The following is a 22,090-nucleotide window of genomic DNA, read 5'->3' as shown; positions in this document are numbered from 1 at the left end:
CAATGAGGAAAGCAAACTTTTCTAAATAGTCACATCTACTAATTAAAACCGACCACAACAGAGCGATCCTGGCAGGATGGAGGAGGAACAGCCCCGTGAGAGACCAGTTGGAGGCAAGACCTTCACCTCACGGCCACCTCCCGGCCCCAGCATATGCACCTCACTTTGGGCCACTCTCCCACCCAATGGGAACCCTCTCTGCCTGTGAAATGCCACTTCCTCTCTCCCCAGGGGCTACACCTCCTGCCCTGCTGATAACAAAGTTGTTCTTCCAAAGTGTCCAACAACCACCTGAACCGCAGGAGTTGACACCTACAGTGATCAGGTGACTTGCTGAGTTCCCAGCGGTAGGGCCCAGCGATTGCATCTCCAGGGAACTTCACTATCACCCACTTGTGTCATACTTATGGAACAAGAAGCAATAAGATGATAAAAGTACTAACACAATAACAGTTTAGGCTCCATGTTCTCAATGTCCTGGGGGAGGGATCCCTGACACCATGAGACTCCAGTAGCTGACGTCCTCACCACACTCACCCTAAATAGAGTACCCAAGGGTGCTATCTCTGAGCCCCTTCTCTTTTGGGTGGAAAAACATCATGGCTTTAAACATTAGTCTCCGCACTGTAACTCCCAAATGTGTCCTTCCAGTTGGGTCTCACCCCTTAATTCCAATCTAGTGTAAGGACTGCCCACGTGAAGTTTCTCCTTGAACATGGATCCTAATGACACTAAACCAAGTCTTGGTGTTGACACCAAAGCCTGCTCCCTGAGGGTCTTCCCCTTTCCAGGGACAGTGATTCCATCCATCGCCTTGCTCAGGTCAATCCTAGTGGCCACCCTAACTCTGCTGTTTCTCCCACTTTTACCTGTAAAAGATCCCGGAGGTTCCGCCTTCTAAATGGATCTGGAACCATGCCCCACCCCCACCCCCACGACCACAACCACCCCTCAGTCAGCTGCATGGACAGATAGCTATCAGCACCCGCACTGTGTGTAGCTCCCGGGCTGTGCACTTCCCTTCATTCAACTTATCTCCATTAGCACGTGGGCTCCATGAGGCCCGAGGGCTTCTTCTGCTTTGCTCACTAATCCAGCCCTTGTGCTTGACACTTGGCAGGTCCTTAATAAAGTCTGAGTGAATGCAGGGTGCAAGGCCCGATGTCTAGGACTGCCCAGCCAATGTCAAGCAGGGCTCATGACCACACATTAGACTATCTCACAATGCCCATGCAAAACCCCAAATTAAACATCAGCAAGCAAATACTTACTGAATTAATGAAAGTGTGGATAAAACATGAGGGGAGTCAAACACCCTCAAGCCCATCTATGTGTCCCCCTCAGAAGCATGAACACCCAGATTCAGAATTCCTGCTCTGGTGTATTTCTGAACTTGTATTTTTGTATTTGTATTTCTGAATTCATGGAGACCTCAGGATGACCCACTCCTACAGGTACAGAATCTAATGCCTGAGAACACCTGTCAGAGCACTTTTGAGATCTTGCACAGAAACAAACCCTGTGAAAACAAAACTAAGGACATCCCTGACCTCTCAGAAAGTATACACTTGATAATGCTAGCAAAACTAATCTACTTCAAAAGCCTTAATTAAGACCACTCATTTGAGGTAAGGCAGCTCACACTTTTTTTAACAGTAAATAACGAGGCATATTTTTTCTTAAATAGCTCTGAAAAAAATTATTAAAGTTAAAAAGTACTTTAAACAAAATTATTAAACTATTAGAAGCTCAAAGCAGTCCATAAAAACAATCCCACTTTACCGTCTCATCACATACATGCTCGTGTTTAACTGTATGAAACACACGTATTTTATTTGCTGCCCTGTACCCACAGCAGCCTTGTCTGTTTCTCTCACCAGCGTATTCTGAGCACCCATGCAGGACGTGATCCCGAGGGTGCTCAGCGCACACTGCGGGATAGACTGGCGGGTGGAGGGAGGGGGAGGGTGAGCAAAGGGATGCATTTCTAAAAGCTGTCTTTAACCTACTGCACCTGGCACACAGGTTGTTTCATATAATCACAGCAGAGCCTTGGACAAAAAGGCATAATATAAATTTAAATTATTTCTGCAAACACAGCAATGGCTGACAGTGGTGGCAGGAAGCTACAGCTAAGCAGGTTAAATGCACAGGCCAGGGAGAGGCCCTGTCACTTAATAGCTGCAGAAATTTCAGCAAGTGTCTTTGTCTCAGGTGCTTATTTATAAAATGGGGTGATGATGGAACCCATCTCCAGAGGTCTTGAGACCATTAAACTGCAGAGCCCTCCGTATGAGGCGGGTGCTCGCAGCAACACTGAGGGCCGCACTCATCTGGCCGCCCTGCAGGTGTGTCTACCTGTAGGAGCGCCGGCTCTGGTCCTCGCTGTCCTCCAGGAACTGGCGGCGTGGCGGAGGTAGGTCCAGCTCCTCTTGGGATGGCTCTTGAATCAAAGGAGTTGTCTGAAATTTAAGAGAAGTATAACACAGGCTGCCTGAATACCTATGAGTAAATACAAAGCAATGAACCACCAAGGAAAAAAAATTCACAAATGCGGACTTAAAAGGGAGAAACTCCAAGTAGTTCATTGCAGTCACTGGGCCAGATTAATAATAAAAATCATTTATACTGATTTCATTAAACACATTTATTTCCCAGTATCATACTTTAGTATGAAGTTTGATCAAGCAGGGAAATGACCTTAACAAGAGGTCACCCTTCACCTACTCCACTCTCACTAACAGTGACTCGGAGGCCTGCTTTCTGAAAATACGAAGTCTCCTATCTCCTAGCCCGTCACAAAATCACATGGGGAGAAAGACAGCATTCCACTCCAGGGGCGGCCTACGGAGAGCACCCCTCCAGGCCCACCGCTGGGCAAGACTACCAGCAGCTTTTAAAAAGAGAGAGCAATCAACTGGCCAATCATTTTCATAACTATGAAAAATTTTCCAAACTGGAAAAATCAAAACCAAAACAAATGTCTTCAAGTTGACTAAGATTATGCATTTAAATACTTATGCTCACTACGCCAGCATTCATTATATTTTCATCTTAACACGTCTTTTAAAATCATACAAGTAGAAAGGTCTGGTTTTATGACTAAAGCAACAATGTTCCTCAGACGTTACTACACAGCACTCTACCAGCTGTCCCGATGTCTAACCTGAAAGGCAAAGCTGCATCATTATAATGGAATCTTTTAGTGAAACTAAAGTGTTTTAAGAAAAAAGAAAGCCCTATACGTGGAACACTTAAGCTCTCACAAGTGACACAATAACCTTAGTTATAAAGTTAGTGTGCCCTCTTAAGTAGGTGAATCCTAAATACTTACAGTGTAGGACAAAAGAATGGGCTCAGTAAGGACGAATGTCCCTGCCATACACTCACCACGTTCATGGGATCAGAGCTGGGCACTGGAAGTAAGCTCTGCTCGTGGAAACTTGTGGACAGGGCCTGAGACTCCAGTGTGCTTGAGTCCTGCAACTGCTGCACAGGTGGAAACTGAGGCTGCTGGTTGTACGTGTCCGTTACTGTAAAATCTAAGATAAATTAGAGAATAACTTCTACAAAAATTATTAGTTACACAAAAAAGGCCAAAAAAAATTGATTTTATAAATAAAGGTGTTTAAAGGGGCATTGCTACTTTCTCAGTTGGAATCAGGAGTAGTTCTTACCAGCAGGCTCTAGAGTTATCTGTGAACAGGCAGAAGGCTGCACTCAGTGCAGAGCCTGCAGGCCAGCCGCCAACACCCAGTTACCCCCCCAAGTCCCCATGTCTACTCCACACCCTTTTCCTGGCTGCAAACTGCACATAAAATGGTTAAAGTCACTTTCCAGAAAATGTGAGCCTGCCACAAAACAGTCCCACTTGGAGCCAGCACTGACCCTGTGATAAGCCCGCCGGTTCAAAGGACTGCTGCGGAGGAGCCTGCTCTTCAAACTGGTCCATGTGCCCAGGGAGTGCGTGCTGTGGAGCCACAAACCTGTCTGAGGACAAGAACACAGAAAGAAGTGCAAGTTATTTCAGACTTACCAACCTGCGTACGTCCATCAGGTTTCGACAAGCAGCCTGCAGGATGCAACTCTGGGGCGTCACCTCGTGCTCCAGAAGCACTTTTCACCGAGCTGACAGTCTCCCGTGAGGTTCTAAATGCAGTTACAGCCAGCAACTGCTTAAAATCTCTGTGGATGTGCACTGTTCCAGGCAACAGAAAGGATACAAACTACAAAATCCTGCTCCGAGACTAAATACGTTTGGGGGCATCCACAAAATAGTGAATTGGCCAGTGACTTGGCTTGCTAACGCGTGTGCTAGACGGAAGCCTAGGCCAGATGCAATCGAGCACGAGGCTCACTGTCCAGTCACGCTGACATTTCTGTAGCAAGGCTCTGTTAATGGAGGAAGCAACAAGTTGGCTTAGGGGGCTGAGGTCTTTGCAGACCAGTGACAAACCGTGTGCAGACTTACAGCAGCGGGGCCGGCACTGAACCAGAATAGCCGTGATCTAACAGATGGGTACTTACTGGAAACGAAACATTTTGCAACATACTAAGGGATACAAGTAAGTTACAGAAAAGGCAGGTATGGAAAGGGCCTGCTGCACATCAGACTCTCTCGCCCGAACACAGGCACAGCACACGCTGTGACCTAGTGAGCGATGCAGACACCATGGAGCCTGACTGAGAATGAGGGCTGCTGCGGCACTGTGCAGAGGGTTCCAGAAGCCAGCACCAGACATGTACCTTCATCTGCCTCCAGGGGCGGCTCTGCCAGCTGCTGGCCCAGCCCTGCATCTTCTGCACCCACGACATGCTGCGGCTCCAAGTCCAGCATGGCCTCAGGGTTTGTGGCGACCGCATCCGTCGGTGGCTGCAGCGCATCACTCTGGACCTCCACCTGCATCTGAGTGGACACGTGCACGGCCTGCTGGTCCACGGAGCTCCCGTCGAGCGAGGCGGCCTCCTGGTGCTGCTGTAGCTGCTGAGCCAGCTCATAGCTGTGAAAAACCATGCGTGATGCAAGTCAGACACTGCCAGCAGGAATAGGCCTGAGGCTATGGAGCAAGCTGGGCTCTATTCATTAAACCAAATTCACTACTACTAAGTAATAACTGAATTACTAAATAACATTTTCACTTTAGATATCTTCATTCTGAAGTCACAACAGTGATGCAGGTGAAAAGTAACTACTGTGATGATTCTGCAGAACAGGTGTCCTGCCTCAGTGCCCTCTGACTGTGGGGACACAGAGGCAGCAAAACAGGGTGAAGGACTACACCCCAGAATTTTTAAGTGAAAAAAATTAAAAAGCTGCCACAGGTTTCAAAGTAAAAACTCTCCCAACTCAAATTCTGCAGAGTCAAAGTTTCAGAAAAAGAACTGTGTGAAATGTATGGAGGAAAAGGGGCCATGAGCTCACCTGACAGCTCAAGGGAGGTCTGCGTGGCAACCTCACAAACTCAGACACCCAAAGTAACCACAAAGGATGGTCTGAAATTAAAACTTTCTAAGTAAAAGTAGTTTATGGTGGGTAGTCGTGTCCTAGGCTGACAAAGGTCCATCTTTACCTGAACCGAGCCTGTCTATTGTCTTTTTGCATCTACAATAACATATCGTTGGAATGTCAAAGTAATTTTCCTTTTCCTGGACCCCTTCAAGCACAGGCACTGCTTTGTGGAGACCACAAATCCCCTCGTTGTCACTGTTGACTGTTAACTACCCTGCACCCACCTGAGTAAAAGAGGTGTATGTCTATCATTGTACGTTTCATCTGATCCCAAGTTTCCCTACTTAGCTTTCTCCCGTCTCCCTCATCTATCGCCCACGGATTTTGCGTACGCCCCTTAGTCTCTTTTGATTGTAATGCACAAAACAAGGTGCAAACTGCCATCTCTGGAGCTTTATCTCAATCCGCTGAGATTCTGCTTCTTGGGATTTGTCAACAATTTGGCTCAAATAAGCTCACAAAAATTTTTCACAGGTTTGAATGTTTCTTACATTCACAAATGAGACAGTGCCTTTACAGACTGATTTTAGTATTACAAACACCTTGGTGTATGGACTGGGGCCAAGTCCTACAGCCCAAGTCTCACAGCCGGAAAGCAGACTAATGACCCGCTGCCTCAGAGATGGGACCAGGGGGCATGCGGCCACTCTGTTATTCTGCAAGGTCATTATTCAGGTGAATACCACGTTTTTACTATACAAAATAAGACCTATGTTTTCATCAAGGTAAAAAATTCCACGTTCAAAGAGAAAAATGAACAATGAGCTCAGTGAGTAAGGCAAAGAATTTAAGGAAGAGCCGGAAGTTCTCTGCTGACCAGGCTGCACACACAAGCTGCACCCTCGGTTTGATTCCAGGACCTCAGGAATCTGCCAACTTGGAATTCCATTTGTAGTTCCAAACAAAACATTTTCTCTTCACTTTCTGGTCTCGAGGCCTCTCACTGAGGAAGGGGATCAAGAACACAGTAAGAGCTGCCGAGGACCTGGGGCCTGGCTGTCGCACAGACCCTCACGGCCACAGACCCACCCGAGTGGAAACACTGCCTCCAAGTTAATGTTCTGGAGAAAAGGGCGAGCACGCCTACTTCCTGGTAACTCCTACTTCCACCATCTCCCAGGAGGGTCACCCTACCCAGACTCTCCATTACAGACAGAATTCTGTGGTTTCAGAGAAATGCTGGCTGAACGAGCTCCAGATGCAGCCAGAAATGCATGTCACCCCGGGCTCACTGGATCGCTTCATGCAGAGCGTAGGGGAGGGAGCACCAAGTGAAAGCATACATCAGATCTGATGATGGATCTACGTGGTGGTGGAAACGCATTTTCTTCTAAAGTAACAACACAAACTAAGTACCATTCACATACACTAATGCGCCCAGAATCTAGGGCTGACTCAGGCTGTCTTCTTGAAATCTCCACTACCAAATTATACTAGATGGTGGTCTAGCACATCATCTGTATGGACTGTCGGCTTTAACAGAGAGCTCACAGAGCATCTGCCCCATGTGGACTACCTCCGAACTATATTAGACATTAAAGGTTCTCAATAGGTTGACACTGACATTAGTGTTTTAGCCCACACACCTCAAACTAGAATGACACAAAAGTCAGAGAAATTACTTCTCAGGCACACTCTCCAGCACCGGTGGGAATTATAGGGGTTACTACAGTGACCATCGGGATGGTGCCTACCGATGGGTTTTCATGTGCTTTTTGCAGTTCAGGGAGGTCTTAAAAGTCTTCTGACAGTAGGGACACATGTAGGGCCGCAGGTCATTATGGATGCCCATGTGCCGCCGCAAGCTGCCCCCCGTGGTGAAGGCTCCATTACAGATCAGACACTTGAAGGATTTCAGCCCTGTGTGCGTCCGGACGTGTGCTTTGAGCACTCCTGCAGAAACAAAGCCTCTTCCACACTGAGAGCACTTAAAGGGCTTCTCCCCTGTGTGAGACCTAAAAGAGGAAGCGTGTAAATAAGTGAGCACATTCCTGACACTGTCAAATGCTTTGCAGCTCAGAATGCACTCCCCTAGGATCTCACTGAGCTCAGGCTGACACTGGGCAGCAGACACACTTGCCCCTTCACTAGTGAGAACACCTGAGGCGCAGCCTCAGGGGAGTGGCCTGGCGGTACAACACTGGGACACACCTGAGACAAACCAGAGCCCCAGGCTTCCCTCAGTGCTGTACTTTTCTCCTCACCTCTGTCTCCCCTGATAAAGTTTCAACTTTCCCCTCACTGTTGCTAGCACCAAAAATTAACCTAAACTCTGACAAATACACCTGAAAAACTGTTAATGAGCATAATTCTAATGAAACAAACCAAAAATTTCTTCCATGTGTCCTAGAAATTGCAAACACTTAAATATAAAAGAAGTTACTGTAAATAAAATTCAGTGACAATCTCTGGCTAAAATATTTTAGTCAAGACACTAAGGAATAAAAAAATAAATTACCAATAAATATTTGGGGTCAAATGTGACACTTGAAATTCCAAAAGCTCACACTACTACCCTTTGTATTTCTACTAGCTGCCAGATCCCCAGGTCACTGCCAATATCCCAGATCCCACCTCTGAATGCATGGTCTTACCTGATGTGCTGCTTCAAGTGGCAAGATTTTTTATATGCACGATGACAATAAAAACACTTGTATGGTCTATCTGCTTCATTTACAAAATTATTATTAAAATAACTCTGAAAAAACTGGTTTCTTGGAATGGGCTGGATAAGACCTGCAAACCAAAAAAAAAAAATCAGGAATAATTCACTGTCAGAGGTACTAAAAAAGGTAAACATCAAAGGCATCTGTTTTCCCCAGAAGATGAACACTCCGAGGAGTTAAAGTATAGATTCCAATGTGGAAACTAAAGGCTATTTTCACTGTGTTAGGAACTGTCTGTCGGGAAATACTCCTAAAGTTAACATAAAATAGACAGTTCTTCAACATAAGGAATACCCATTTGTCAGTTAGTTCCCCTGGTTCTAGAGCCAATCTTAACAGATATTTACATTTACTTTCTATATGAGCACTTGTTGGCATGAAATTTACATAAGTATATCCAAAATTGAGGTTAACTGGAATTTAAATCCCTTATTTGCTCACTATGAAGAAAACTGTAATATAGGTACTAAAATAAATGCAAAGCAGAAGTAATTCTAACAGGATCTTTTGTTCTGAAAAAGCATTTTCACAGAAACTTTATTAAAATTACTAATTGAAGTATAACTTAAATAATTCAGGTTTTAAACAGATAAAGGCTTCCCTTGGCTGACCACAGACTACTGCGTCCTGATCAAGCCCCAAAGCACACGCACTTAGACCTGAGGGGCCGCAGCTCACAGAAGCGTAGGAGGGTGCACTGTGGCCCCGCCACGGCTGCCCCCCCCCCCAGCATAGGGAGCTGCCTGCTGGGACCTACTCACCCACAGTCTCCCCTCAGCTGTGCCCTCACCCCCACGTGACGACTATGAACAGGGTGGGCGCTGTTTCTGACCTCCCCACCAGCCCCTGACTGATGTTCCCCTCCCAGCTCTCCTAGCTGTGTGCACAGCACACGCCGAGTCAGGCAGGGCAGGCAGTTCAGAACCTCAAGTCTGTCGTTCCCCAGGCCTGGACACCATGCGTTCCCGTTTCCTCATCTCTACTGCCCTCCAGTGACCCTGATGACAGGGAGGAAGTGACAAGTGGAGGGGATGCACTAGCTCAGCTGACTCGCGTCGCACATGTGCTAGACTTGAGTGAACAGGACCTGCACAGGCACCAGGAGCTCCTTTATTTCTCAAAGAGAATCCCAAACACCCCGGGAGTTGGGGGTAGCCCACACAGCACAACCCTCCAAGCTGCCTACAAGCCTTTCCCCAGTTCAGTTTTATGGACCACTGGAGCCACTGGGACCATCCACAGAAAGTCCCTCTCCAGGCAGCCCCAACGTCAGTCACTCGAGACCCTGCTCTTCCTACTCCTCTCTCCTGCTCAGAAGAAAAGCTTCATCCTTCAGCCCACCCCACCTCCACCCCCGACACCACACTCAAGCTGACGGAGAGGACATGCCTGCTGCTCAAAGACAGGCTGGCGATGCAGCAGAGGTTCTGTGAGCTCAGGCCCACCTGCAGTCCTCTGCACGGCTCCTGTCAGACTCCCGCCCTCCTTGGAGCCCCAGCCCCACAGTGTGTGCTGCTCGGCCTCTCGCATCCCCAGCTGAAACACTTTTCTCAGTAAGCTGTGACCCTAACAGCCATCAGCTCCAGCACCATCGCGGCCCCTGCCCAATGCATTCCTGCACGCAGCGTCACCCTGTCCCTCCACGTCCATAGTCTCACTGCTGGCTGCGCCACACTGTGACTCAGTCACTCAGCACTGTCACTGCCATTCCTTGTCCTCTTCCCTCTGCTGGCTGTAGCTTCCTGAGCCTGTCTCATGGTTACGGACACAGTCCTGAGCCCACATAGCCCCTGCCAAGCAGGACATAAAAATATGACCGACAAATGAATGGTCCTGTCCTCAGTGTCCAGCATGTTGGAAGGAAGAAAGAAGCAGCCCAAGTTCAAACCAGGGTCGCTGCCCATGGTCGTATGACCGGCCTTTACCCCACTGGGCCTAGGGAACCGCGCTACGTCTGTGAAGAGAACACAACAGAATGCGAACATTCTCCAAAACGGAGCTGAGAGGGGTCAGGCGCCAGGCCTATGAAACTGAAATGCGATGCGCCCTGAAGAAGGCCCACCGCAGGTTGGAATTTACGCAAATAGCTCACACCAGTTAGCACAAAAGTGCCACTGAACTAACACTGTGAACTCCAAATGCTGCTGGGTGAGCCACCGTGTGGCTCCCTATCGAACTAAATGGAACAAATAGTTTCTAAGAAAAACGCCAGTAGAGAAATTTGAAAACTCTCCTGCCGCAACTAAAATGAACAGTATAAACATACAATGTGAGAAAGTAATTTTGTCTGCTTTAATAAGGACATTAAAAGGCGACAAGAAAAACAAGAAACAAATAATTTCAAGCAATTAGTTCTATAAATCCACAGCAGTAGATAAAATAAGTGAAATTCACAGTAGTTTTTGGAGAGTGAAAGCCCTCTAGTGGTTTCTTTCCATCTGTTTCACAGGGAGACAGAAGATGCTCCACAAACAAGAAGAGCTGCCTCTACCATCTCCAGCTCCAGAAGGAATACAGGACAGGTGTGGGGACAGCTAGTCAGAGTGGGAGTCAGTCCACAAAGGCAGGGCTGCGGGAGTGTTTTTCCCGGGCTCTGCAGTACGTACTAAAGCCTGACAGACGGCAGGACTGTGGTTTCAAGAGGAGCAGGCGCCTGGACCTCCGGCAGGCTTTAGGCTGCCCCTGGTGCAGCTCCTGCAGACAGACTGACAGACATAGACAGAGACAACCCCAGCACTGTCAGCCCTTACGTCTCGCCTTCACCAAAGCACCCTGCTCAGAGTGTTATCTACAGACTGCAGACTGGCGATCCGCACCCGGCCTCACAGCTCTGAACCCTCACAAGGCTCACAGGTGTCCCTCCTCTCCATGGTACCCCCATCCTGGTGCAGGGTCCCCCTCCAGCACCTACCTCGGCAGCACACACCCCACCCAGCCCCCACCCTCTCCCAGCTCTTTCCCTGGTGGCTTCTGGAACCTGCGCTCTCCATCAAGAACAACTTCACAGAAAGTCTGGTTCATCATCTCTTTTCCACACACAATGTCTCTAGTCACAGGCTTCCCTTGAAGCTCTCCTCATTCCTAAGGACCCATTCTTTGAGGCTGAGGAGCTCTGGACCAAGGGGTGGCCGTCTCTGTCTCCCAGTTGCCTCCAATTCCTTCCCCATCCACCTGCACTCCACCAGCCAAATCCCTTCACTCAATCCCTTGCCAAACCACTCTTCCACAACTGCAAGTCCCCTGGAGCTTCTGAAATAACTCAGATCACACAGAGAAAAACAAAAGAGCTTGACAGGAACCCCTCTCAGAGAAAACCCTAATGACCAGCTTGGTGCACACTGGGACAAAAGGGCTAGTTACCTACAAACACAAGTGGGATCGGCCACACATGCTCTTCTGTAATAACCTGTTTCCTAACATCTGCTCAAGTCATTGCCTACAACAGCATCCCCTCAGCCTCTGGGCATCTGCAGGGAGTCCCGCTGTACCAGTGTGCTCAGGGCACCGCAGACAATGCTAGTGGATGTTTCATCACCTCTGTGCACCGTCACAAAGGGTGGTAAGCAGCCTCGTACCTACAACTGCGTCTCATGTTCCCACAGACATGGAATCTCGGGATGGTACCAGGCACAAGTATTTTGAAACAGACCCCAGAAGATTCTAAGCCCTCGGCAAGGGGGGAGGGGTGATTTCCCTACTTTGAATTGTTAAAGGAAGTAAAATAACAGGCCGCAGTGTTTAGAGGCTTTGTTTTCCACCTCTCATATTTCACAAACACTAAGTTCTGTGAAAAAGTTGGGCTAATTATAAGGTCTCAATCTTTGAAGAAAAAAATTAAGGGTGAGTTAAGCATACACAAAGGTCCTGGGGTGTTGGCTATATTATGTCATTTCTATGAGACTATCCATCAGTCTTTTCATATGGGTTAGTTTTTAAGGAAATTACTAATCTCAAAGAAAGGCATTTCAATTAATATGCTTCAGAAACAAACTAAAAGCATCCTTAAAATGTTTTAAAATCCCTCCCATAAAAACAGAAGAGACAGCTGCCTTTGATTGTGATGCTTGGGGAAAATACAGTTTAGTCCCACAGGAGCGTCCTACCCTGCAACTAGTAAGAGAGGATAAATGCCACAAAACGACAAACGTAGATATACGTGATAAATGACAAAATAATTCAACATACTAGGTTAGACAAATGTGTTGAAGGAAAGATACACGTACTAGTATCAGTAAGATTAAAACATAAATATAAGCTTGGAAGATCAAGGTTTAAAATAATAGAGAACCAAAGCCTGGCTCACTTCAAAGAAAAGGTATTTCAAACACATATGCTAAGCACAGTGATACTGCACTTACACACACACACACACACACACACAGTCATGTAGAGAGAGAAAAATGGTGATTTTTAAAAACAGACATATTCTAAATGTATATAATTTGAAAATCCATAAGCAGCTACAGATCAAAATATTACGATCACCCAACTCCAATACTTCCTCAGTCTGCATATATTTCATTTAAAATTTAGTTCTTAAGTTAGGAGGAAGAATATTTAGAGTGAAACGGGCAACACGTCTAGAGCTGTAGAGTGCAGTAATGGAGCAACATTTAAGGCCAGGACAGACCACAGTGCTCGATAGCGAGACAGGACGACTGAAAACCCGGGTGCGCTCTCCATACTCCTGTGTGGAGAGCAGTGGTAATGGATGTGGGAGGGTGACCTTCACTCAACACAGGCCTGGCCTAGACCCAGAACACCCAGTTGCCAGCTCTACCCAGAGCACAGCCGGTCGTACAACCTATGAGCAATGCTACAACTCTCTCTAGGACCCAGTGTTTACATCGGTAGATGCAGTCTCGGAAAGACTGTTTTTAAGTTCCCATGCAGCTGTAAAAGTTACTTTTAATGTATTCTAATACTTTCCAAAGCCACGGTCTTAGTGTAAAACACACTGTGTTTTAAGTAACTAGATTGAGCTGGGACATCTCATTTCCCAATTTAGTCAAATAATTGTAACTCAACTATGTCAAACCCTCTGTCATGTTTTTATCAAATCTGTCCCCCAAAGGTTATTACAGTCACATCTATTCAATACAGCCCCCAAGGAGCCCAGGGTCTGAGAGAAGAGACAGACGCAAGTACACATAACAATGAAGGTAAGCATCAAAATAAGTATTTATAATATTTCACATTTTACAATGTGAGGCCACCTGTATATACCATTTCCCTCATGAATTCCATTTCCACTAATTTGGCCTAAGGTGTGAAGCCAGCAAGTAAAATATGTCCCGTTTTAACCTTGGAAAAAGTCTGGAGAATCAGGACTCTAGTTTCACTCAACTAAGGATTTATAAACTTAAAGTCAAAAAACACATAGGTTTTTCGCTTGATTCATGGCAATCTGAAAAAAATGGTAATTTGAGAGTAATCTTCAAGCAGGAAGAATAATTCTAGGGCCATTAAGTAAATGTTTAACCTGTCCTGACTTTTCAGGAATAACATAAACCTCTGAGAACCAACAGACTGTGGGGAAGAATAAATACACATTCAGTAAAACTGGTGTTTTGTTTGCGAGCTACCAAAACCAGACAAGGGTATCAAAGTACTCAACCTGCCACGGGAGTGCCGATCCATTTCTATGCTCTCAGCAATCAAATCCTCTAAGAGTTGTAGTTCCTAGGAAGCCCAAAGATTACAGCAGTCCAAATAATAATCGACTGCACACCAGGTGAAAACTGAAACATAAGAACGTCCAAGTGCACTATGCACTTCCCATAGTGACCCCCTGTCCATCTGTGAGAGCTGTTTGGGCAGAGATCCTTCCTCGGTGAGCAGGCGCACACAATACCTTCACTGGCACACACTTCTCTAACCGAGCAGCAGTTTGGACAGAGCCGGGACGTAAGCTGTAACTGTGTAACCAACGGGCCGTGAGACACAGCAATGCTTCACCCGAACTGCACCAAGGCCAGCCTGAGCTACAGCAGCAGCGCGTGGGCATGGCGTTCCATGGCTTTCGGCACGTAGGAGGGAAGAGAGCCTTACCTACGTCGGTTATGAGGATTGGCTCTTGCAAAGGAATGTCAGGGACTGGAGTGCTGGCCTTGCCCACACGAACTTTGGCGGGTTTCCGCTGGTGCCTCATCTTTCTCAACTCCGAGTGTTTAAAGTGGGAACCTATGTGTGTCTTCCTATGGCCTGAAGTTCGGAATTTTTTGTCACAGTGAGGACAAGCAAAAGGTCTGACTCCTAAAAAAGAGAAACACACACCATAGAGTTATTTCAAGGAACTAAACCGTAACAATGAATGCCAACGTAACATTCTAGTATTTACTATCCATTTGAATATTCGACTTGCCATTTCATGCTTCTAGTTTCCTAGCTATTCTAAACCAGTTATTTTCCCTAGTTTGCATACATTTTTTTTCTAGTTCATATTACAGATGCTAAGGCATGTAATAAAAGCATTTTTTTTTTTTTTTTAATTTACTGTTTTCAGGACAAAGTAAAATACAGATATTCATACTAGCAGTCCTGAAGAATATTCGAGTGCTGAACTGCGGCCCGGAGGCCCACGCCACGTCTGGGCTTTGCTGGGGTTGTGTGAAATCGTGTTAGAGGAGTACCTAGCAGTGCCCAGCATTTAGGACACAAGCTGTTATTAACTGTAAACAATAACATCACTGCTCGTAATGATAGTAATATACTCTTCACAATCCTCTACTATCACGTTCCTTTCATGAAAGAAATTTCCTTCTTTTGCACTTTTACTGGTAAATGAAAGTGCAGATTCCAGCGACAGGCATATAACACCACTGACTGATTTCAGCTTTTTCAAACACTCATCCACGTGTCAGCTCAGCTCAGGAGCCCGGGCAGGACCAGCAAACTACTGCTAAGGGTCGGTCCGGGTTCCTTTTGGGGGTGACAAAAATATGTGAAAATTAGGTAGTGTGTGGGTCTCAATTCTGGACTGTACACTTTAACACAGTGAATTTTATAATCTGCGCATTATATCTCAACAACGCTGTAACAAATAAAACTGGAGCCGGAATGTAAGTTTTCCTGCCTCATCGCTGGTTACATAATATCTGGACCGCAGAGGAGGCGCGGGTCCCCTCTCTGCTGAGGCCGGCACAAAGGTCCCCGCCTGAAGGGTGCGGGCTGCAGCGGTCAGGTCTTCGCAGGGCGCACGCCGGCGCTCCCTAACCAAGGCCCACTGTCTACACCTGAGTCTGGCCGCCCACAGGCGGTCTCCCTCCCTCTGCTCTCCTGTGCTCCTCCCCGAGCCCTCTGTCTGACTCTCCCTCGAGGGCCGCAGCTGAGGGAGAACCAGTCCCAGGTCCTCTCCGCGAGGAGGGAGCCCTGCGGAGCACCGGCGGCGTCCGCAACCACGGCTGGGAAGGGAAAACGAGTCCCGAAGGCGCAGGCCCCATGCAAGGCCGGCCCGGCGCCGCCTCCCCCGCACCTGTGTGCAGGCGGATGTGCACTTTGAGGCTCCCCGACGTGGAGAAGCTCTTCAGGCAGTACTGGCACTTGAAGGCCTTGATGCCCGTGTGCGTCTTGATGTGCGCGGTCAGGGTGCTCTTCACGGCGAAGGCCCGGAAGCACTGCGGGCACTTGAAGGGCTTCTCGTGCGTGTGGATGCGGATGTGGCGCACCAGGTCGCTGGGCTTGCGGAACTCCTTGGTGCAGTAGGGACACACGTGCCACCGGACCCCGTTCTCCTCGCGGATGGACCCTGCAGCGCAGTGAGACATAAGCTGTGAGATGCCAGATCAAGGCGCCTAAGGGCTGTCTAGGGTCAGGTAAACGGCTCCCCGCAACTGTGAAAAGCTACATGCTCTTCGCCCAAGTAGAAGATGCGTGACCGGTTGTGGAAATGGTGGAAATGTCCACCGTCACTGCGATCAGTGGGAGCTATGATTTAATCTCACAGAAAGCCCAGCAGCCCCAGGAACGCAAGTCACAGCCTGCGCGAGGCACGAGGGCGACCAGGCCCAGCGCCCTGACTCCAGTCGGTCAGCTGCGGGCGCGATACCTCCAAAACCGCGGCGGGAGGGCGACCGGCGCTGCGCGAGCCTCGGGCCGACAAGCGCAGGGGGCGAGGCGGGAGGCTGAGTCCTTGTGCTGTGCAGGGTCGGGACGAGGAGCTGCGACAGCAGTAATGGACATGGCACCGACGAGTTCATGATCAACATCAAAGGATTATTTTGTAACTAATATTCAATTTCCAATCAGGGTTAAAACTATTTCTACTAAAAAAAAATCCACGAGTGGAATTAATGGAAATACGATAATGAAAATGATTTGTAAAGTTAAAAATTCAGCAAAATCACTTTATTTCTTGTTTTTTAACTAGATTTATTCTTGTGAAATTAAAGACACGATAATGTGAAGAACCCACGTAAAATCAATCCAAGTTCATGAAATTCGCCAGGACACGCAGCTCTGTTAACTCCGCGCAGTGGCCCTCACTTAACGCGGGAGGTTCGGGGAACCGGACTTAAAGCCGAGCGCCCAGGACCCCACGGAAGGCCCCGCGCGCCTCTCCGCCGCACCCCGCGCTCGCAACAGGCCCGGCTCGCTCCCGCAGCCAAGGGCGAAAGGAACGCGCGCTCACGCGTCTAAGAGGCAGTGACAGAGCAGGGTCACCCTTTCCCGCTGGGGCTCTCACGCCCACGCTCGCACCGCACTCAGGTCACGCGCAAGGCCAGGGCGCGGCGCTGGGGCGGGGAGGAAGCAGGCGCGGAGACAGCCCAGCAGAGGCGGGGAAGCGTGCACTTTCCTCATCAACCTCCCAGCAAACGACGTTATTCGAGGGCCTGCCGCACAGATGGAGCTTCAGCGGGAAAGGAAAATCCGTTTCCCCCCCCCTGCTCCCAGTAAGCACCAGGAACTCTCCGCTGTGCGGGTAACCCTAGGGGGAGAACGTGTATTTTCCTCAACATACTGCTCTTTGCGAGACTAGTTAACATAGGTTAGGAAAAAGAATGAAAAATAACATTTTTTTTAAAATCAGTGAAACAATGGAAGCAAAGACAGAAGAACCAACCAGGAGGAGAGAAAAGAGAAGGAAGCAGGAAAATGGTTTCAAATAAGAAAAAGACATTTAGTTTACAGTCACATTGCTTGTATTAAGGCAAACTAAAATGTAAGACTGCTTAAAATTAATAGGTAAAAGTTAATTCAGGAAAGTGGAGTCATTACCTAAGGTCTTATCATGACAAATCAGAAGAGCAAGGTACAACAAGGTGAGAGGGAATTACAATATTAGGAAAAATTAGGAAATCATCATGGAAAATCAGATGTTTTCCAAACAAAAATTAGAATCCTATCTTTAATTACATAAGATGACATAATATAAGACTGTCACCAGGTTCTAATTATCTGTGGGACTAGATGAAGCAGATGTTACAAATCTGGCCTGCACATTTGCTTGGCCCTTCCAGGGCTGCAAAGGAAAAGTGAAGCCAGATCGGCCCTTTGACAAACTTCAGGGAAATGGGTAAAACCACAGCTGCATTCCCTGTGGCAACCTTCTCGAGTGCTGGGCAACAACCTTCCTCTTCAAATGTATTAGCAAATTTTAAAAGAAAAAGCATATATTATAATGATTGTTGAGGTAGAAAGGCTTTTACTAAAATTCAACATCTAGTCTTAACTTCCAAAAAACTGTCTAAAAACAGGAGGCAGTGAATAAAATAGATCTCAATACACTTGACTGAACAGAAAGATATGCAAAAGCAATCCTATCAAAGTCAGGAAAAAGTCCACTACCACTGCCGTTAATTTATAGGGTTTAGAGATACTAGGCAATGAAACAAGATAAAGAAACATGCCGTATAAGCTATAATGGAGAAGGTGAAATCATTATTTACAAATAATATGATTCTATGCCTAAAAAACAGTCTCAGAAAGAGGACCATGTTTTAATACATGGACATCAACATCCTTCATATTTGCAAACTAAATCCAGAAGAAAATTTTAAAATACTACTAACATGGAAAAGAAAGGTCTGCATAAGTAAAAGCACACACTCTGCTCTTCAGTACAAACACCACAATGATAATGCATCGATCCTCTCTGCCTAAGTTACTTACACACAAATACCAAGAGAACTTTTTCAGAACTACAGTTGTGGAAGTTTAGCAGAAGAGTCTAAAGTATACATGAAAAAATAAATAGGTGATAACAGTCAAAATTAAACTTTCAAAAACACAGCAAGAAAAGACTCGGCTCCCTACTTACGAAAGCACGCTATAATGCTAAAACCCACTTGGTACCACAACACATGAATGAAAGCACAGGTGAGTGAGGTAGAATAAAGTCTAGACAGAGCCACACAGGTCCGAGCGGAGCACAGATGGTAAAGGTGGCTTTGCACTGCAGTCGGGGAAAACGACATAAAGAAATGTGTTTGTACAGCTGGGTGCCCATCTAGAAACAAAATAAAGTTGAGTCAAAGATTCAGTTTAAAATATCAAAGTATGAAACTGTTAGACAAAAGAGGTAGCTTTCCATAGTGTCCCTGGTGAAGTCTCAGTATTACACAAGTCCAGAAGCCATAACACACTGACCAATCTGCCTATGGAAAAACAAAATCTCTCCTTTTAACTCAAAAAGGCCTATGAATCAGAAAAGGACAGGTACCACCAATACAGCTCACAAGATACTATCATCTTAGCATATCAATCACAGCGAATAAAAGCTGAGTCTGCCCACTGGGAAACACTGGTGCTTTTCAACGGAGAAGCCATTCAACCTCTCTCCCCTAAGAAATGAAATCAGAACCACAGTAAGAACTGTTTTAACCCAGCAGAGGAGGAGGGGATCAGAGCTCCGATAATCTCTTCCCCCTGAGGAGATAGGCACCCCGCCCCTATCTATCTGTGTTTTGGGCGTGTGAATCGCCAGGACTCCAAAGAAGGAAGTTGGTGATACTGACCAAAATTTCTACGGTACTTACAATTTTTTTTTCTTTTGTTATCAAGCACATTAGTGACACAAATTATGAATCAGGTCTGCAGGCTGGATCAACTTTCACACCCTGATGTTGACGACTGGGCTATGGGTATGCAAGGCGGTGTCCTTGGTCTTAGGAAATACACTCAAGAAGTTAAAGTTACATGGGTACTAACTACATCTGCAGGTCACTCAGAAAATTCAGGGAAAACTCAGGCCAAGAGCAAGCAAATGTAAGAAAATGTTAATACTTGGGTAATCTAGAAGAAAGACGTATGAGAATTCTTTGTATTATTTTTGGAACATTTCAGTTAAACCTAAAATTATTTCAAAATTGAAACCTTAAAGCAACCTGTTTACAGGGCTTAGCCTATGAAACGTGACACTGCTGCAGATGCGCTACAGGTGCAATTACACACGTGAAACCGCATGGCCACCCACTCAGCCACTGCAGCATGTTTGCCTAGCCAAAAGTTGCACTCACCTGAACATTACTTACCCATGAAATGGGATGGGAATCGGGCATTTGTAAAATAAGAAGGTGGGAAAAGTGAACTACAGAATACTTGCCAGCACACCCCCCATCCTGCTGAACACTAGACAGTACGCCCCCCATCCTGCTAGAGCACTAGACAGTGCGCCCCCCATCCTGCTAGAGCACTGGGCAGTGCGCCCCCCATCCTGCTAGAGGACGGGAGGAGGACTTGCACTCATGAGCCGGCTTGTGTAAGTCTCAGCAAGGCCCCAGCTAGGGTAGCTGCCCTGGCAAGGATGTGTGAAGGGCAAGGATGACCAGGGACTTCTCCCTGGACACTGTCTGTATCTTCTGAATTGTGTGGCAGGCCCAAGTTTCGCCTACTTATGGAATAATTTTGAGCTATCTGCATTCCCTAAGTACTTCCTATGGTCACACCGTTTTACGTCCTTCAAGTGGACTTTCTCAGTTTCCTGCCTTTTATTCTACCATTGCCACCTTTTCAGAGGAGAAAGCTGACATTTTCAAGGTTAACTAGGTTGCCCAAGGTCAGATGCCAGTAAATGGAAAAGTCGAGATGCATCCTGAGGCCACATCACTTTCCCCAGAAACAGAGCACCCGCTTGGAGGGACCATGGGGTGGCGGTACAATCACTACAATCACGCACGCATGGCAGAGCTTTCGGGGCACTAATGGAGAGGTTAAATTCTGTTATAAAAGTGACAGCACAAGATGAAAAGGCAGGCATCTCTAGCAGCCGTGTCGGTCACGTAGCTGCCCCTACGGTGGAACCAGCAACACATCTGGACTGTCTGCGGCATCCTTGCCAGCCCTCAGCACGTGGAAGCAGCAGGACTACCTGCCTGCAGGAAGCAGAGTCCTGTTCCCCAGCCTGCCTCCGAGCACAGGCTTGGAGCTGCAGAGCTGCGGCCTCCAGAGAGGTTCTTAGGGACCAGGTGCAGGCACCCGGTTACAACACAAGCCTGCCTCTGGAGCGACCTGCATGGAGGGCAGGTGTTCTCGCTGAAGATACTAGACACATTCCAGCTGTTCAAAACGGATGGTTTCTAGTGGCCTGTGCACACAGGTGGCGTGATACTGCGTGTGCACCTGCCTGGCACAGGTGTTCTGAGGATGCTGGGACGTGTGTGGCGGGGCGGGGCGGCGGGGTGAAGCCCACCTTCCTCAGTTGAGGAGCCAGTACCGCCGCGACTTGCAGCAGCCAGTCTGGCCTTTGGTCTGGAAAAGGGCCTGCCAGGGGCAGCTGTCAGCAGCTCCAGAGGTTCTGCCATGACCAGCACAGACGCAGCACCCCGCTGTGCTCTCCGCCCGCCTACCAGGGACTCAGAGGTGAGATGTTCAAAATGCAAGCACCCTGTGACCTGCAAGGCTCCGCTGTCACCAACACAAACATGTGCAAATGGCCCTTTTCCCTTCCTGCCCCCTTCACTAGCAGGGAAACCCTGACGATAAGCTGCTCGGATAGAACGGCCCTCTTTCGCCTAAGGAGAGCAGGCTACAGAGCTGCTGGGCTGGGAAAGGAGGATTTCACAATCACGTACCAACACGGAGGAAACACATTCTCAGAAGGGAGCAGAGATGAAAGCAGCTCCCACGCTGTGCAGCAAGCAAGCCCCTGTTCCCCAAGACACCTGGGGGAGGCAGAGTTACAATCCCTAGGAAAATATTTTCATGGGAACACTTCTGCCCAAAAGACAGGAATCTATTTTATTCAAGAAAGATGTAGTAACCCTGCCCCTGTGCAAAGAGCCATGCTGATCAAGCAGGGAATTCGGAAAGGAACCAAGTTACTTCAGCTGCACAACCACTAACACAGAGATTGGGGGGGGGGGGGGGTCACTCAGCAGGGAGCATCTGAGAGGAGGGCTGCCCACTGGAGTGTCAGGTGATAAGAGGAGCGGAGGAAGAGGCCTTCCTGATGTAGAGCAGCCAGGAAGCAGAGCATGCAGGAGAGGTGAGGCCTTGAGCGACAGCAGAAAACCCACCCCACGTTATCCTTAGGTAAGTCTGCACCAGGAAAGCAGCGGCAAGAAGACAGGACATGCCTGTGGAGCAGGTTATGGAGGCTCAAAGGCCAAGAAGTGTAGGTGGGTGTAAGGGAACAGCTGGGGTTTAGAACAGAGGGGCTGAGCTTTCTAGGTCAGCGGTGGCAGCCCCTTTACCGGGGGGAGGGAAGGAAAAAGATGGCCGAGGGGCCACAGCAGTGCAGCCAGGGTGCAATGCGCAGCCAGGGAGGCCAGAAGGGCTGGAGCAGAGAAGGCTCAGTGACAACTGAGCTCAAGCCCTGGGAGTGAGTCGGGGAGCCTGGAATCATAGGAAGAAGGCAGCCCATAGAAAAGAGATAGTTTAACAAACTGATCTCCTGGTTTTTAATTTTAAGCATCAAACGAATGCTATAGGGTAGATACTATCAGAACATTCAACAAACATCATCTTTAGAAGAAGA

General features: G+C 47.6%; 1 protein-coding gene across 3 annotated transcripts in view; it reads right to left on the bottom strand.

Annotated features, from left to right (window-relative positions):
- Positions 1–22,090, bottom strand: part of ZNF236 (zinc finger protein 236) — a 60,659-nt gene that overhangs the window by 20,680 nt on the left and 17,889 nt on the right. For all 3 annotated transcript variants that reach the window (XM_081149824.1, XM_081149826.1, XM_081149825.1), the window contains exons 10-17: positions 15,650–15,922; positions 14,227–14,430; positions 8,104–8,245; positions 7,204–7,464; positions 4,747–5,000; positions 3,889–3,990; positions 3,391–3,542; positions 2,359–2,462 (exon numbers count right to left, since the gene is read on the bottom strand). In XM_081149824.1, the coding sequence (XP_081005950.1) occupies positions 2,359–2,462; positions 3,391–3,542; positions 3,889–3,990; positions 4,747–5,000; positions 7,204–7,464; positions 8,104–8,245; positions 14,227–14,430; positions 15,650–15,922 (1,492 nt within the window). The remainder of the gene's footprint in view (positions 1–2,358; positions 2,463–3,390; positions 3,543–3,888; positions 3,991–4,746; positions 5,001–7,203; positions 7,465–8,103; positions 8,246–14,226; positions 14,431–15,649; positions 15,923–22,090) is intronic.

This window comes from Miniopterus schreibersii (assembly GCF_964146895.1).
Source record: "Miniopterus schreibersii genome assembly, chromosome: 10".
Classification (NCBI taxonomy): Eukaryota; Metazoa; Chordata; class Mammalia; order Chiroptera; family Miniopteridae; genus Miniopterus; species Miniopterus schreibersii.
The sequence above is the reverse complement of the archived record's forward strand: the minus strand, read 5'-3'. Positions and strand labels throughout refer to the sequence as shown.